The sequence below is a fragment of the Leptonychotes weddellii genome, chromosome 7 (genome assembly GCF_054177405.1).
Source record: "Leptonychotes weddellii isolate Sample4059 chromosome 7, ASM5417740v2, whole genome shotgun sequence".
NCBI classification, from domain to species: domain Eukaryota; kingdom Metazoa; phylum Chordata; class Mammalia; order Carnivora; family Phocidae; genus Leptonychotes; species Leptonychotes weddellii.
Genome location: NC_138375.1, coordinates 119,404,938 through 119,420,295, shown reverse-complemented (window position 1 = coordinate 119,420,295; position 15,358 = coordinate 119,404,938). Strand labels below are relative to the sequence as shown.

At 38.4% G+C, this 15,358-nt stretch overlaps 1 protein-coding gene across 1 annotated transcript in view; it reads left to right on the top strand.

Annotated features, from left to right (window-relative positions):
• Window positions 1-14,479, top strand: part of SLC27A6 (solute carrier family 27 member 6) — a 59,608-nt gene extending 45,129 nt beyond the window's left edge. The window contains exons 6-10 of the mRNA XM_081827131.1: window positions 3,097-3,187; window positions 6,394-6,592; window positions 7,850-7,947; window positions 9,237-9,367; window positions 13,899-14,479. Of these exons, the coding sequence (XP_081683257.1) occupies window positions 3,097-3,187; window positions 6,394-6,592; window positions 7,850-7,947; window positions 9,237-9,367; window positions 13,899-14,075 (696 nt within the window). The 3' untranslated portion in view covers window positions 14,076-14,479. The remainder of the gene's footprint in view (window positions 1-3,096; window positions 3,188-6,393; window positions 6,593-7,849; window positions 7,948-9,236; window positions 9,368-13,898) is intronic.
• Window positions 14,480-15,358: the final 879 nt, after the last annotated feature.

Sequence of the window (15,358 nt, the reverse complement as noted above, 5' to 3'; positions counted from 1 at the left end):
AGGAGGGCACATTCTGCATGGAGCACTGGGTGTTATGCACAAACAATGAATCATGGAACACTTCAGCTAAAACTAATGATGTAATGTATGGGGATTAACATAAGAATAAAAAAATATATATATATATAAAAAAATGCACTCTAAGTATTCATAATAACCCAACTATGTGAAATATTAGATATAATATATATGTATTTACATAGATACATGTATGTATTATAGATATACATGCATAATATATATTATATGTATATAATAGATTTATGATTTATGTGTGTGTGTTTGTGTTTTTTTAGGGTCTTCTGTTAAAGAAAACAGAGAAACTAACCTTTCCCTATGGTGCCAGAGAAATGAGCCTCTATCTTGTAGGCAATGTAGTATAATGTTGAGGGGAAATCTGTGAACTGCAATCACTGTACCAAGGCCTGTAGTCTAAGCTCTGCCTCTCCTTAAGTTTTTAACTTTGACAAATCACTTCCCTCTGAATTCAGAGTCTCCGCACGTATTCACAGAGGGAATGACTTTTGTGTTCTCCTTCCAACTTCTACATTTACAATTGTGAATATGCAGAAGCATGCAGGTGTGTGTGGGAACTCCAAGGGCAGTGTGCGTAGCCACATAGGGGTGGAGTGCACAGCGCTGGGGATCCATTTACCCAGTCTGTGATGAATGGGACCCTTGTGGCTCTGCTCTGGACACAGACACGTACATTTAGGGGTATTAAAGTGGGGGTTTGTCTTTTTTTAATCTGCGTTGTGATAACACAGTCATTTTTGTAATCTCGTGGGATCTCTTGAAGGCAAGGAAGAAGTAGAAATCCCTCTAGCTGAAACTTAATACTCAGACCCCGACTAGCTCTAGAAGATGCTGTGATATATTTAAATGCCAGTTGTATCATAATATTACCCGATTTGTGATAACAGGCACACTGAATGGTGATTTGGTGTAGAACGAATCTCACCCATGAATGCAGTTGACAAATTAATATAAAAGAAATAACACTAAAGCTGATATCATCAGTTGCTGAGCAAATTTTTCAAAATATAAAACACGTTACAACAGGAGATGGGTAATGAACGGGGCTCTCTTCTTGTTTGACCAAAATGATAAATGTGGTTCTGGGGCTTCTGAAATCTTTCTTTTTACCAGCCATTGGGCAAGTGGCCAGAAAGCTGTTATCCCAATTACAGACAAAGACCAATAAGATGCAAGCTTGCATTTTAATAAAGAATCTTTATGTCTAGAATCACCATACATTCTGCTTTGCTGCCTCTCTCATTGGCCACGTCTTAAGATGGGACAATATTTTATTTTTAAAGATTTTATTTATTCATTTGAGACACAGAGAGAGAGAGAAAGAGAGCATGAGCAGGGAAAGAGGCAGAAGGAGAGGGAGAAGCAGGCTCCCCACTGAGCCAGGAGCCCGATGCAGGGCTCCATCCCAGGACCCTGGGATCATGACCTGAGCCGAAGGCAGACACTTAACCATCTGAGCCACCCAGGCGCCCCAAAATGGGAAAATATTAATTGCTACGTCATAGGGTGTGTTGGTAATTAAATTAATACTGCTCTTAAGCCGTGTCTGCCATACAGTAAGTACTCAATCAACATCAGTGGCCGTCGTTTATATTTTAATTCAAGTAATGAATTGTGATTCTAATTACATGCTGAATTTGCTGAGATTAAAAACCAGGAATGTTTGGGGGCACCTGGGTGGCTCAGATGGTTAAGCGTCTGCCTTCGGCTCAGGTCATGATCCCAGGGTCCTGGGATCGAATTCCGCATTGGGCTCCCTGCTCAGTGGGGAGTCTGCTTCTCCCTCTGCCTGCCCCTCCCCCTGCTTGTGCTCTCTCTCTCTGTGTCAAATAAATAAATAAAATCTTTAAAAAAAACAGGGATGTTTGTGTCTAGTCCTTGAGAATAAATCATAGTACATTTATCTCACTAATTTTATTCATCTTTTCCCACTTCTTTGTTCTATATTTATTCACTTTGTTCCTCCTCCTCTTTGTCTCTCTCTCTTCTATGCATCCTTCCTTATTATTTTTTCTGTATTTTAGATTACTATTTTCTAGTTCACCTTAACCAGATAGCTTGTTTAATTGATCAGCAAAACCTCGGTTTTCTTATATATAAAATGCAGGTTGGGTTGAAACAATCTGCAGTTTTTCCTCCCAGAGTCACATCTTCAGGGATAGGTGAATCTGCATGACAACATGGACATGACAGGAGCAGGGTAGCTGGAAATATTTGGGGACAAGGAGCGGTGTCCAACTAGCTTGTTTTCCAACGTGATGAGCATGTTCTAACAAATTTGCCATCTCGCAGCACAGAAGTACTGAGTGTTAGTTAAAGGACATTAGGGTGAAAGGCCTGGGGAAAAGTTCAAAGTCAAGTAGGCATCTGATCCCTTTTCAAGGGATTGTAAATTAAAAATAGACAACAAAATCCTTGCCTTCACATAGATGAAATTTTAGTTCTATTAAACCTTTCATTTCAAAGGATTTTTTTTTAATTTTATTTATTTATTTGAGAGAGAAAGACAGAGATAGAGCATGAGTGGAAGGACAGAGGAAGAGGAGAGAGAGAATCCCAAGCAGGCTCCATGCTCAGCATGGAGCCCGATGTGCGGCTGGATCTCAAGACCCTGAGATCATGACCTGAGCAGAAACCAAAAGTCAGACGCTTAAGCAACTGAGCCACCCAGGTGCCCCCCAAGGGATGCTTTTGAATGATTGCAAAAAGGAGAAAGCAAGAAGTGTTCCTCTTAGCTAGAGTTAGTAGAGTATGTAATTGAGGGCAAGGATGTTTGATACCACTCATTCAAGAATAAAATTAATGTTTTGCTAAGGTAATGTGCAACATAAAATGAAATGAAAGTAAATGCCAGTATACAAATGCTGTTTACTAATGCCTTCAGTTTTGATTTTCAAATATATATTAATTTTTTATCAGTAAAGTTTACTTGTTTTCCTAAATCTACATTCTAATTCTTTATTTCAATTGCCTAAACATAAGCTCTACCACCAGTAGATATAACTGCACAAATAAATATTTTGTTGTTGTTGTTTTTGTTGTTTAATTTTGTTTTTGCAGCTTCTTTTCACTTTTGACTTGGTAAAGTATGATTTTCAGAAAGATGAACCCATTAGAAACAAACAGGGCTGGTGTCTTCGTGTGAAAAAAGGTAAGATTCTTGTGTTTGATGATGTCTCTTCAGGCAAAAGTTTCTGAATTTCTATTTAATTACTACTGAATTTAGAAAAGAAAGAATGGCTATTATTGATATGTGATGAGATTTATTTGGAGTTTCAATGCAGGTAGAATAGTTTCACTATTAGATGTTAGGGATCCCAAGTGGGTCACTCGGATGGTCAGTGACTGAAGTTTAAAATGGATTACTACTGGGCTCCTGTTTTTCCTAATCCACTCTTCTAGTTGTAACAGTGGCGCTAATGTCCTCTATCACCAAGATATAATGTAAAAAAGAATGCCTTAGTTATCTTTCTAGGTATAGTGGAAAGTCAGGTAGGCTGACATTTGTATCTGGGCTCTCACCCTTAGAAACTGTACAACTTTGGGCAGGCCACAGGAGCTGAGTCTCATTTTCTTCATATGTAGAGATGACATTATTTATTTCGTGATTTTCTTGTTGACCATTAAATGAGGTGATGTATGCAGAGCCCTACGGAGAGCCTGGCATATGGCCTGCTACCTACCCCCTTCTCTTCTCCCTCTCATTTCCCTCCTCCACCAAGGTGGTTTCTGATCAGATTTGGTTAGACAATTAACTTGCTGCTGCATATAATCAGTCTAGAAATTTAAATGTAGATATGTGCATTTGGAATTGTTTAGAGATTCAGTCTGAATAAATGAGACCAAAATTACTTTTTGCTGTCTTCAGAATATGCTTAGACTACATTTCAAAGATGAATTCATTTAAATCTTTACTTCAAATGTGGAGATAGAGGTTGCAAACCTGGCTCGTTTGCGTGTTCTGGTAGCTGGAAGCTTGGAAAGAATATAAGCCTTATCTATTAAAAAACAAATTACCCTGCCCTCTGAATTTCAAACCTAAGAGCATTTATCAAATGTCTTCCCCTAATTCAAGTCTATAAGCTGTGTCCAAGAGAAAAGCCATTTCTAAAAAGATTGTAAAGAGCTTTATTTATACGCACTTTAGTGTATTTTATTTTATTTTAAGATTTTAATTTTTTAGGTAAAACTTTTTAGGTAAAAAGCACCCAACATGGGGCTCGAACTCACAACCCCAAGATCAAGAGTTGCATGCTCTGCTGACTGAGCCAGGCACGCACCCCTAATGTGTTTTATTTATTGCATTTAGGATAGAATCTGACATTGGAACTTGAGTCTCAGTACTGTTTGTACAAACTCAGGGTTTCTTAAAAAGCAGATTGTCCCACGGTGCTTGGGTGGCTCAGTTGGTTAAGCAGCCGACTCTTGATTTTGGCTCAGGTGGTGTTCTCAGGATCCTGGGATCGAGCCCCGCGTGGGGCTCCTCACTCAGTGGGGAGTCTACTTGAGGAATCTTTCTCCCTCTCCTTCTCCCTTTACTCCTCCCCTGACTTGTGCCTGCGCTCTCTCTCTTTCTCTCTCTAAAATAAATAAATCTATAAATCTTAAAGCAGATTGTCCCCAAACATTTGCTTTAGTGTTTTGTGATTCTCATTATGAATTACTCAATATTTTTCCCATTCATGATATTGTGTCTTGCATACATTTGCCTAGAACAGATAGATAAGGAATACTACGATCTTTTTAAGCATTTGTGATAATTCATTTGTCAGGGAAGAAACTGCCCACCTGTGTCTTGAAGAAGAAAAACAAAGAACATAAATTTTAAGGGAAACATGAGAGGCTTGGAAATTTCTGCAAAGGGAGGGAATGTAGACTGAAGGAATATGTGTTGGAGGACAGGCTTTGGAGTCAGATGAACTTGGCTTGTAAAAACCCATCTTGGGGGCACCCAGGTGGCTCAGTCAGTAAAGCATCTGAGTCTTGATTTCAGCGTGGAGCCTGAGCCTTTAAAACAACAACAACAAAACCCATCTCTCATATTTGGCAACTGAACGACATTGGGCAAATTGCTGTCTCTTTCTTGGCTTCTTTACCTGTAAAATGAAGATAATATGAGGGCCTGTGTTACAGGTTTGTGATGAGGATCAGATAAATAAAGTGCTCAGAATAGTGACTGGTCCCCGGAAAGTGCTCAGGAAGTGTAACAAGGGCAATGATGATGATGATGATGATGATGAAGGTGTCAGTGATGACAGTGACAACAAGGGGCCTCTGCAGTAGCCGAGCAGACTTGGCTTGGCCGATGGTATGTGTGCCTGTGGAAGCCAGGATGTCCAGCAGGAGTGGGAGCCAAGAACGTTGACTAATGTTACAATGACATAAATTGGTTTACAATGTGCTGGAATTAACCCCACCTCATTAATCATGTGGACGTTGCCTCTCTTCACAGGGGGCAAAGCAGGTCAACAATGGCCTTGGGATGTTCTGGGGCCATGTTTGCTGCTCCCCTTTGTCTTCCACCCTTCTCTTAGAAGTAGATTTTTACCTTGCAGCTTGCTGGGCAAAATCCTGATTAATTTGAGTAAATCTGATTGAAAATTTTGTTCAGCTAATGTGTCTACATATAAGGAATACGAATAACTTTCATGCCTCATCTCTTGCCTGTTGAGGATTTCCACACAACATCCCATAAGAATAAAACACTTTCTTAAGCTTCTCATAACTTCTAGATCAGAGATAGTATGGAACAGAAACCTTGTTGCAAAATCATAGACTTGAATTTGAGTTCTAGGTCCATTCCTTTCAACCTGTTGTTCTTCAGTAACTTACTTCACCCTTCTGGGCCCTGGCTCCTTCCCCATGAAATAAGGATTTTAATTATCATTTGCGAAGGATTTCTGTGAAGAATAAATAGGATGACAGTTGAAAGGGGCTTGTGGGGCTTGCTACATAGTAAATGCCCAATAAATATTGTTACTATCATAATCTTATTAAAATTATTACTATGGTTATTTATGTAGTTGTCATTATTATCAGCATTGAAATCTATGGAACTTGAAAGAAAAGTAGCCTTTGGTCTATCCACCCGAGACAGGTTGTAAAATAAGTTTAATATGCCTTTGTTTGCATTCGCTTTCCTTTTTTCTAGTTTTTCCAAAGTGGTTTGTGTTGGTGGCAGTCTGTGGAAAGGTGTGCTGGATGCAGGCACCCAAAGTAAATATTAAATATAATAAAAACAAATTCAGGGGAAAATAAGCAACACTGGTTGTGTTGGTCAGATATAATCTGAGTACATGCATGATATGTGCACTAACAGTTTTAATCAAATCACTGAAAAATGCCTTTGTCCCCCAGGAGAACCTGGGCTGCTCATTTCTCGAGTGAATGAGAAGAATCCCTTCTTTGGTTACGCGGGGAGTAAGAAGCACACAGAAAAGAAACTGCTTTGTGATGTTTTTAAGAAGGGAGATGTTTACTTTAACACAGGAGACTTAATGGTGCAAGATCAGGACAACTTCCTCTATTTTTGGGACCGTATTGGTGACACTTTCAGGTATGAAATAGCATCGGTCATACTGCTTCTTCTGTGATTGTGAACTATGATCCAAGCAAGGCTCCGTGGAAACATTACAGACCACGTGGTCTTCACCCTCGGGGCAGACAGAGCGCTTTTATCTCAGTAATGTCTCCCCATTTAAAAATTCATTGGCCACCTGTTTCTAGATTGTAACCTCAGTTAAATGTTGAGGTCAATTTTTATCATTATTTAAATGAATCACTTTGGTCCAAATCAGGGAGCTCCATTTTTTTAGACTATAAAATAAGTAGACAGATGTGATGTCTAAATGGCAGAGTTGAAACAGAAACAATGTGGTCAAGTCTGGTCTAATTTTTGACCAAATGATAAAAACAATGAAACAGCAAAATTTTCCTTTTTTGCATTTTCCTTCTTAATTCCTTAAGATTATTTTAGGCTTATGCAATGATTTTGCTTTACTACTCAATGACTATGGAAGAGTGAAGGACATACAGGAGACATTCCAAAAATGTTTGAATTAAATAAATGAATCATACTTCCTCACCTTCTTTTTTTAGACTTTTTTTTAAAAATACTTTTATTTAATTTATTTGAGAGAGAGAGAGAGCATGAGAGGGGGGAGGGTCAGAGGGAGAAGCAGACTCCCCGCCGAGCAGGGAGCCCGACGTGGGACTCGATCCCGGGACTCTAGGATCATGACCCGAGCCGAAGGCAGTTGCTTAACTAACTGAGCCACCCAGGCGTCCCCACTTCCTCACCTTCTTGTACCAACTTATGTGCTCACTTTGTATAAAATTATTTTAATTGAAGTAACATATTCAGTACATAATTCATATGCATTAAAGGAGCCAAAGGGGTTAACCCCTAGAAATTAAAGAAGGTCATTACACTGAGAGACAACTATAGCTTTCCTTTCATTTTTTTCTAACTCTATCATTAGAGACAGGCAATGTTTTGTACTTAAGCGTTACTACAGTTCAAAATAAAGAGGGAGTTATCATTACTTTATTTTGATGACATACTATAGAAAAACATTTTGGAGTTACCAGTTTGTACCAATGAAACACAGATAAAGTAATTCTACTTAAAACAGTGATTTTGATTTTGTTGACTTCTCAACGAAGTGCTTCCTTGGAAATGCCTTTCATTTCAAAAACGGCCATTGTGTTTGGTTACATGTACTTGCGCAGAACCGAATGCAAGGCACCGAAACTAAAACGGAGTGCCTACTTGAAATATGGGCGCATTCCCTGGAACTTGTTTTTCATTTAGGTGGAAAGGAGAAAATGTTGCTACCACAGAGGTTGCTGACGTTATTGGAATGTTGGATTTCATACAGGAGACCAACGCCTACGGGGTGACGGTGCCAGGTATGAATATACTTCAGTTTTGGGAAGAATTCTCAGACTAGAATGTGTCTCTTTTCTTTACTTCTGCAATGATCTTACTAATTCAACATTTCATTTTTTATATATTAAAATAAATATCTGAGTCTTGTCTTGGCAAGTAATGCCCTAGACCAGGCTTACAAAGACCGTGGTCCCATCAGATACCAACTTAATTTTAATGGATGTGTGTATTTTTAAGTAAAGCTTGAAAATTCTGGTCAGTGACTCTGCTTGAAAATAGTTCCAACTTTTCAATAGTCTTATCATTGTTCTCTTTGTGACTAGAGTTTATGCATGCCACCAAACAGGAACATGTGCTAGTTTAAATGCTTAATAACACTGACTTGTGGTTACGTCGAATCTTTTTCTTTTTAAGATTTTATTTATTTGAGAGAGAGAGAGAGTACGAGTGGAGGGGAAGGGGCAGAGGGGGAGAGAGAAGCAGACTTCCCGCTGAGCAGGGAGCCCGATGCGGGGCTCCATCCCAGGACCCCGGGATCATGACCTGAGCTGAAGGCAGATGCCACCCAGGTGCCCCTGGTTAAGTTGAATCTTTTTCAAAAATAATTTTAAAACCTGTTTGGCTTCATTTATCTTTGTAAATATGCATATGAGGGTTGTCTCATGATGGTGAAAATGGCAGTTACCAAATTGAAATTATAGGATAGCTGTTCTCCTTTGCTGTTGTTTTGTTTTGTTTTGGTAAATGACAGTATTTTCCAACTAATGTTTGTAGGTGCCGGGGAAACATGGGGTGGGAGTGTTTAAATAGGGAGCAGAGGAAGGGGGTGTTTATTCTAATAGACCTCTGGTGCTGCCTATTCTGATTCCCTGGAAAAATCCATAGGCGGCATGATAAGTCTGGTTTTTAAATTTAAAAACAATGTTGCCTTTTATTTTTTGCGTTGACTCTTAACATGGACATTTGTCTGGAATATATTCACCGTTAAATAAATGTTTCCTCCCAATATTTTATGTTAATGGTGGTAGGATGCAAACTAGGGGTTATTTATGGTGTTTTCTATTCCATCTATTTCATTTGTGTAGTGTCAACAATTAAGAATAGGCTCTACCTTTTCCTGTTCCTAACTTATTTCTGGGAAGTCGATCATATGCTCCGGGAAGGACCCACTCATTTATGCTACTGTTGGATTGTTGCTGCTGTGATAGAATTGTCTCCATTTGCAACAATTAGTATATAATTAAGAGGATCATTTTAAAAATCACCTAGTACTTGTAAAATTAATGCTATTGCAAACTTTTTTTTTCAGATTATGAAGGAAAAGCAGGAATGGCTTCTATTATTTTAAAACCAAATAAGTCTTTGGACTTGGAGAAAGTTTACGAACAGGTTGTAACATTTCTACCAGCTTATGCCTGCCCACGATTTTTAAGAATTCAGGTAATTCTACTGTTTGAATTTTAAGAATTCAGGTAATTTTACTTAACTAAAGATTCAACTTAACTACAAGACCAGGAATCCAGAAGATGGTTTAATTACAAAATAGTATTTTATCTTTTAGATAATATGTGCATTTTATCTCTATTAGAAAATCTCAAGAACAGTGAAAAGCATTGGGATGCTAATTTATGCCACATTTGAAGCCTAATTATAGAAGGGAACTTGATGAAATGCTAGGGTGTCTTTGTCTTTGTCCTAATTATAGAATTGCTTTCTTCCTCTTCACTCAACCTCAGCAATGGTGCAAGCCAAAACTCCATTCTACACAAGCCTTATGAAGACATTTGTTGCTCTGTGCCTAAAATTATGTTCCACCAAGCTGACATCAAGGTGTCTGCAGGATGTGTGCAGAGCCTAAAGGCAATTGGCTTTAAGCCATTCTGCTTTTCATTTTTATCCTCGTTCTATCCAGCCTCGCTCTGGGACTTTATACTTTTAGGGAATTCTGAATTTACTTGTTTTGAGAGGTGGGTACTCTCTTGTTAGGTTACTAGAATAAAATACAGTTAAAAAGGGAAGTTTGCTCAGCTACTGGATAAATTTGCTTGCTCATTTATTCAGCCATTCATGTATTTAATACTGTGTACCCAAAGCTAGTACTTATCATCTCTTAACATCCAATCACATAGAACTTTTCTGGGTACATTCATCAGATCACTATTAGATCCCTAGCAGAGCCATCGAATGCATCATATTCATCTTTAAAGCATTCACAGCAATCTTCATGGCCCTGTCACAGCTTGGCCAATGGGACACATCATCTGGACTGTCATAAATACATATTTCGTCTACATAATTGTTTTAAGAGCTTTTGTACACATTGTCTCAGATTATTTTCATAACAATCCTCTGAAATATTAAAGGTAAACAGAAGTAGGAAGCAGAATTAATACATTTTCAGTTGAAATTTTTATTGAGATCATTGTAGTCATGCTATTGTAAGAAATAATACAGAGAGACATGTTTTGTGTAGCCGTTACTCGATTTCCTCCAGTGGTGACATTTTTCAAAACTATTATAACCAGGACATTGACGTTGATAACAATCTACCCATCTTATTAAATTTCCTGCTTTACTTGTGTGTGTGTGCATTAAGGTCTATACACTTTTATCATCTGTGTTGCTTTATTCATCAATGACTGCAGTCAAGATATGAATAGTTCTGACACCACAAGGATTTCTCATGTTTCCCTTTTATAACCACATCCAGTTCTCTCTTGCCCTTCCCCATACCACCCTAGAAATAATGTATTTTATTTTATTTTTTTTTAAAGATTTATTTATTTATTTGAGAGAGCGAGAATGAGAGAGAGAGAGAGAGTACATGAGAGGGGGGAGGGTTAGAAGGAGAAGCAGGCTCCCCGCTGAGCAGGGAGCCCGATGCGGGACTCGATCCAGGGACTCCAGGATCATGACCTGAGCCGAAGGCAGTCGCTTAACCAACTGAGCCACCCAGGCGCCCAGAAATAATGTATTTTAATGGAGTAGACAGTTGGTAGTTTAAATAACGTCTTAAATGTGTTTCCCCTAGGGCACCTTAAAATTCACTTTCATTAAGCCGAAGAAATATTTTGGCATAGAACTACTTTAGAAATCCAAGTCAGTCTTGCACAAACTTAGAAAATACTTTAGCATCATTAAACACCTAAAGAAATAGAGGGATGTCTGGGTGGCTCAGTCGGTTAAAGTGTCTGCCTTCGGCTCAGGTCATGATCTCAGGGCCCTGGGATCGAGCCCCGCATAAGGCTCCCTGCTCAGCGGGGGGCCTGCTTCTCCCTCTCCCTCTGCCTCTCCCCCACCTTGTGCCCACTTTCTCTCTCTCTCTCTCTCAAATAAATAAAATCTTTAAAAAATTTTAAAAAAATTAACACCTAAAGAACTAAAACTGTGACTGTTATATTTATTATAGTATTTGCTACAGTTAGCACAATGCACTTAGTTGGCAGTCACAATATTTATTTAATAAATCTGGTATAAGCAGTACAAAAGTTTAAGTCACTTCTGGCAAAATGAATAAAACAACTATCTTATCAAAATCTTATCAAAATCCATTTAGCACAAATTAAAAAAAGATACTTTTTTGGTACTAAATTTACCAAAAAAAAGTTTTTTAAACGATTGATTTATTTATTCTGGGTTGGGGGAAGAGGCAAAGGGAGAGGGAGGGAGAGAATCCTCAGGCAGTCTCCCCACTGGGCACAGAGCCCAGCATGGGGCTCCATCCCAGGACTCTGAGATCATGACCTGAGCCAAAATCAAGAGTCAGACACTTAGTTGCCTGAGCCACCCAGGCACCCTAAATTTACAAAAAAAATATTTAATGTGATATTACTCAGTATGGGTGGGATGAAATTAAATTGATCCTTTCATTCTGCTTGCGGAAACACAAACTGTTATAACGTCTCTAGAAAACAATTTGGTAAATACATAATTAGGCTCTTAGAATTTACATATATTTTGACTGAGTAATTTCATTTCCAGAAATGTATCCTTAGAAAGTAATCAAAGGGGCGCCTGGGTGGCTCAGTCATTAGGCGTCTGCCTTCAGCTCAGGTCATGATCCCAGAGTCCTGGAATCGAGCCCCGCATCGGGCTCCCTGCTCCGCGGGAAGCCTGCTTCTCCCTCTCCCATTCCCCCTGCTTGTGTTCCCTCTCTCGCTGTGTCTCTCTCTGTCAAATATATAAATAAAAATCTTAAAAAAAAAAAAGTAATCAAAGCTGAACAAATGTTATATATACAGATGTTCTACAAAGTATTATTTATAGCAGTAAAAAATTTTGATAGTCTTTATTAGAATAAGAGTAATGTTAATTAAAACATTATAATTAGATGAGAACTTATTAAACCATTACCTAATGGTTTTTATTACCTAATAAAAAATTACCTATGGAAAAATATACCTGGCATATTATAGAGCTGGGTTTCTTTGTTTGGTTTTTAGATTTTATTTATTTACATATTATAGAGAGAGAGAGAGGGAGAGAGAGCACCAGCAAAGCAGGGAGAAGGGCAGAGGGAGAGAGAAAATCCCAAGCTGACTCCGCACTGATCGCGGAGGCTTGGGGGCTGGATCCCATGACCTTGAGGTGAAATTAAGAGTTCAAAGCTCAACCAGCTGAGCTGCCCAGGCGCCCCTATAGCTGTTTATTTAAAGGCAGGACATCAATTGTATAAATACAGTGAGCTTCAAATTTTCTATAAATGAGAAAAAGAGTATGTGTTTCTACACAGTCAGAGCTAATTCTATGATGACAGTGTTGGGAGGAGGGGAGGATTGAAAGGATGAGATAGGGAAGGAGGTGCAGAGAGAACTTGAGTCTTGAGTGAGTCCAGAGGATGAATAAAAATGGCCAAGTTATTCATAGGGCCTTATAAGGACCTCTACATGTCATCTGATTTAAAGCAGGTTACTTCTCCATGCCTGAAACTGTCACAGATACACTTTATCTCTTAAACCCCTTAAAGCAGAGAGCTTCTTAAATTTTCTAGATTCATGGCATCTCTAGTGTCTCGGTAAGTATTTCCTGGCATTCTTGGGCCAACCAGATACCTAAATTTTCATTTATCCAGTATTTAAGTCAAAACAAATTCATTAAGTATTTGGATATAACAAATTAGTTGCTGTTTGAAAAATAATGGATATAAATTAAAAGAAAAAATACTTTTATTGTTAGACAACCACAAGTACCAGAGAGAGATAAATTGGTCGTTGTACGACTCCTCAAACCTTGAAATTAGATTGGGTGGCACAGGGACAGCCTAATTCCTTGTCCCACATTGATTTGGGGATATACTTGCCTTTTATTCCAGCAACCACTGAAAACCCTGTTTCACAAAGATATGGCATCGTTGAAAAGAATGTGTCGCAAATTACTATTAGAGCTGCAAACTACCTTGAGCTAGTAGTTAGCAAGTGGTGACCAGCAGATATCACTGGCCTTACCTGGAAAATTTAAAATATACCTTTGGAGACACTGGAAATTCACGGAGGTACCACAAAGCACCTCAGTGCACAGTTTGGGAGACCAAAATTTAGATCATCCTTTATTCCTTCTGGTGTCTATGGTATTTTGCCTTATAGAATAGAATGCTCTCCTTCATAGGTTTTATCTTCTTGGTGTCTAATAGCATTCTCTGCACATGATGTTGTGTTGGCAGTGAATTAAAGAGATAAGCCTGTGTGTTTTAGACAGGTCTATCTATAGTCAGTTGTAATTAGTTTTTGACAATTTTCATAATTCTTCTACATTGAATAAAGTTCAGAGGTAAATCACGCTAAAGATTCCAGTGTTCTAGGGGGCATGTTTTAAATTTCTAATATTAAATTATTAGTAGTAAATAGAGAGATGGTCACTGGATATAAGAGTATTATAATTAAATATTACAGTCTATCTTATTGAATATTCTGTTTATAGACTTTAGATAATATTAAATGATTCCACTAATCCTGACAATTAAATTACTTTGTAGGAGAAGATGGAAACAACAGGGACATTCAAACTACAGAAGTTTCAATTGGTGGAAGAAGGATTTAGCCCATTGAAAATTTCTGACCCACTTTATTTCATGGATAACTTGAAAAAATCTTATGTTCCACTGACCAAAGAACTTTATAATCAAATAATATTAGGGAAGGTCAAACTTTAAGATTTTGTACACGTGGGATTTTCATGTGTTTTCCTAGGAGAGGTGAGAGGAGAGTGTGTGATTCTTTAACATGATATGTGGGGAGGGAACGGACATTAACTAACATACGCTGTGTTTTCTTAATATGCAACAGCTTTTCTCTAAGTAGGAACTTTCATTTGTTTTAGTCCATAACAAACTCTAGTTGATTATTTGTTTTACCTATCTGGGGGTTCATTGCATAACTAAATATTTGCTTCAATCGTAAAGATTCTAAATAGTAAGTGGTTAAGAATTTAGAAACTTACTACAAATGTACTTTTTCCTATTTAAAGTCTCTAGTTTTGAATAAATGGTTAAATTTTGCCCAAATGTTTTATTTTTATGCACCCTGTGCTATAACTCAATAAAATCATCTTCATTAATATGTGTTTTGAGGTTTTGTTCTGATGTTTTAACTGTAAACTTCCAGTCCAAGGAAGCTGACTGACCTCATGCATGCATTCCTATCTCCCTTACTGAACTCACATTCTGATGATAGAAGAAATATAGAAGCGTGATACAGCAAAGCAAGAGAACTGGTAAGCCCAAAACATTTAGGAATTTTGGGAAGATACATAAATGGGATCAAATTAATGATAAAATCCAACAGAGCTGTAGAAACCACTAACGATACAGAGAAAAAAATGGACTAGAATAGAAGGTAGGTATTGACACCAAGATCAGAGGCAGAAAAGACTTTGAGTGTGAGCAGGTTTCTTGTTGTTAACAGAAATGTATTGCAAGGACAATGTAATACACACAATTATACTTCTTTCAGTCTGGAAGCAACAGGCTCCAAGGTTTGCTTCAAGCTGGAACCACATGAACGACTCTCTCAGCAAAGTGAGCTGGCTTCCACAGGAGGGGGTTGTGGAGCTAGACTTAACTGAAACGGAGCCCAGCAGGAAGCTCCTTTGCCCATAAACCTAGCTCCCTGTACGAAGAGAAGGAAAGTTAGCTTTGCCTCTTGTTAAAAAGCTTATTTGGGGGGCGCCTGGGTGACTCAGTGGGTTAGGCATCTGCCTTCGGCTCAGGTTGATCCCAGGGTGTTGGGATTGAGCCTGCATCTGGTTCCCTGCTCACTGAGGAGTCTGTTTCTTCCTCTCCCTCTGCTCATTCTCTCTCTCTCACTCTCCCTCTATCTCACTTGCTCATTCTCTCTCTCAAATAAATAAAATCTTAAAAAAAAAAAACTAATTTTGGTTGGAAGTATGCTAGGAGTATAGCTAGGAGTATGCTGAGTGTTTCTGGCACCTTCCCCT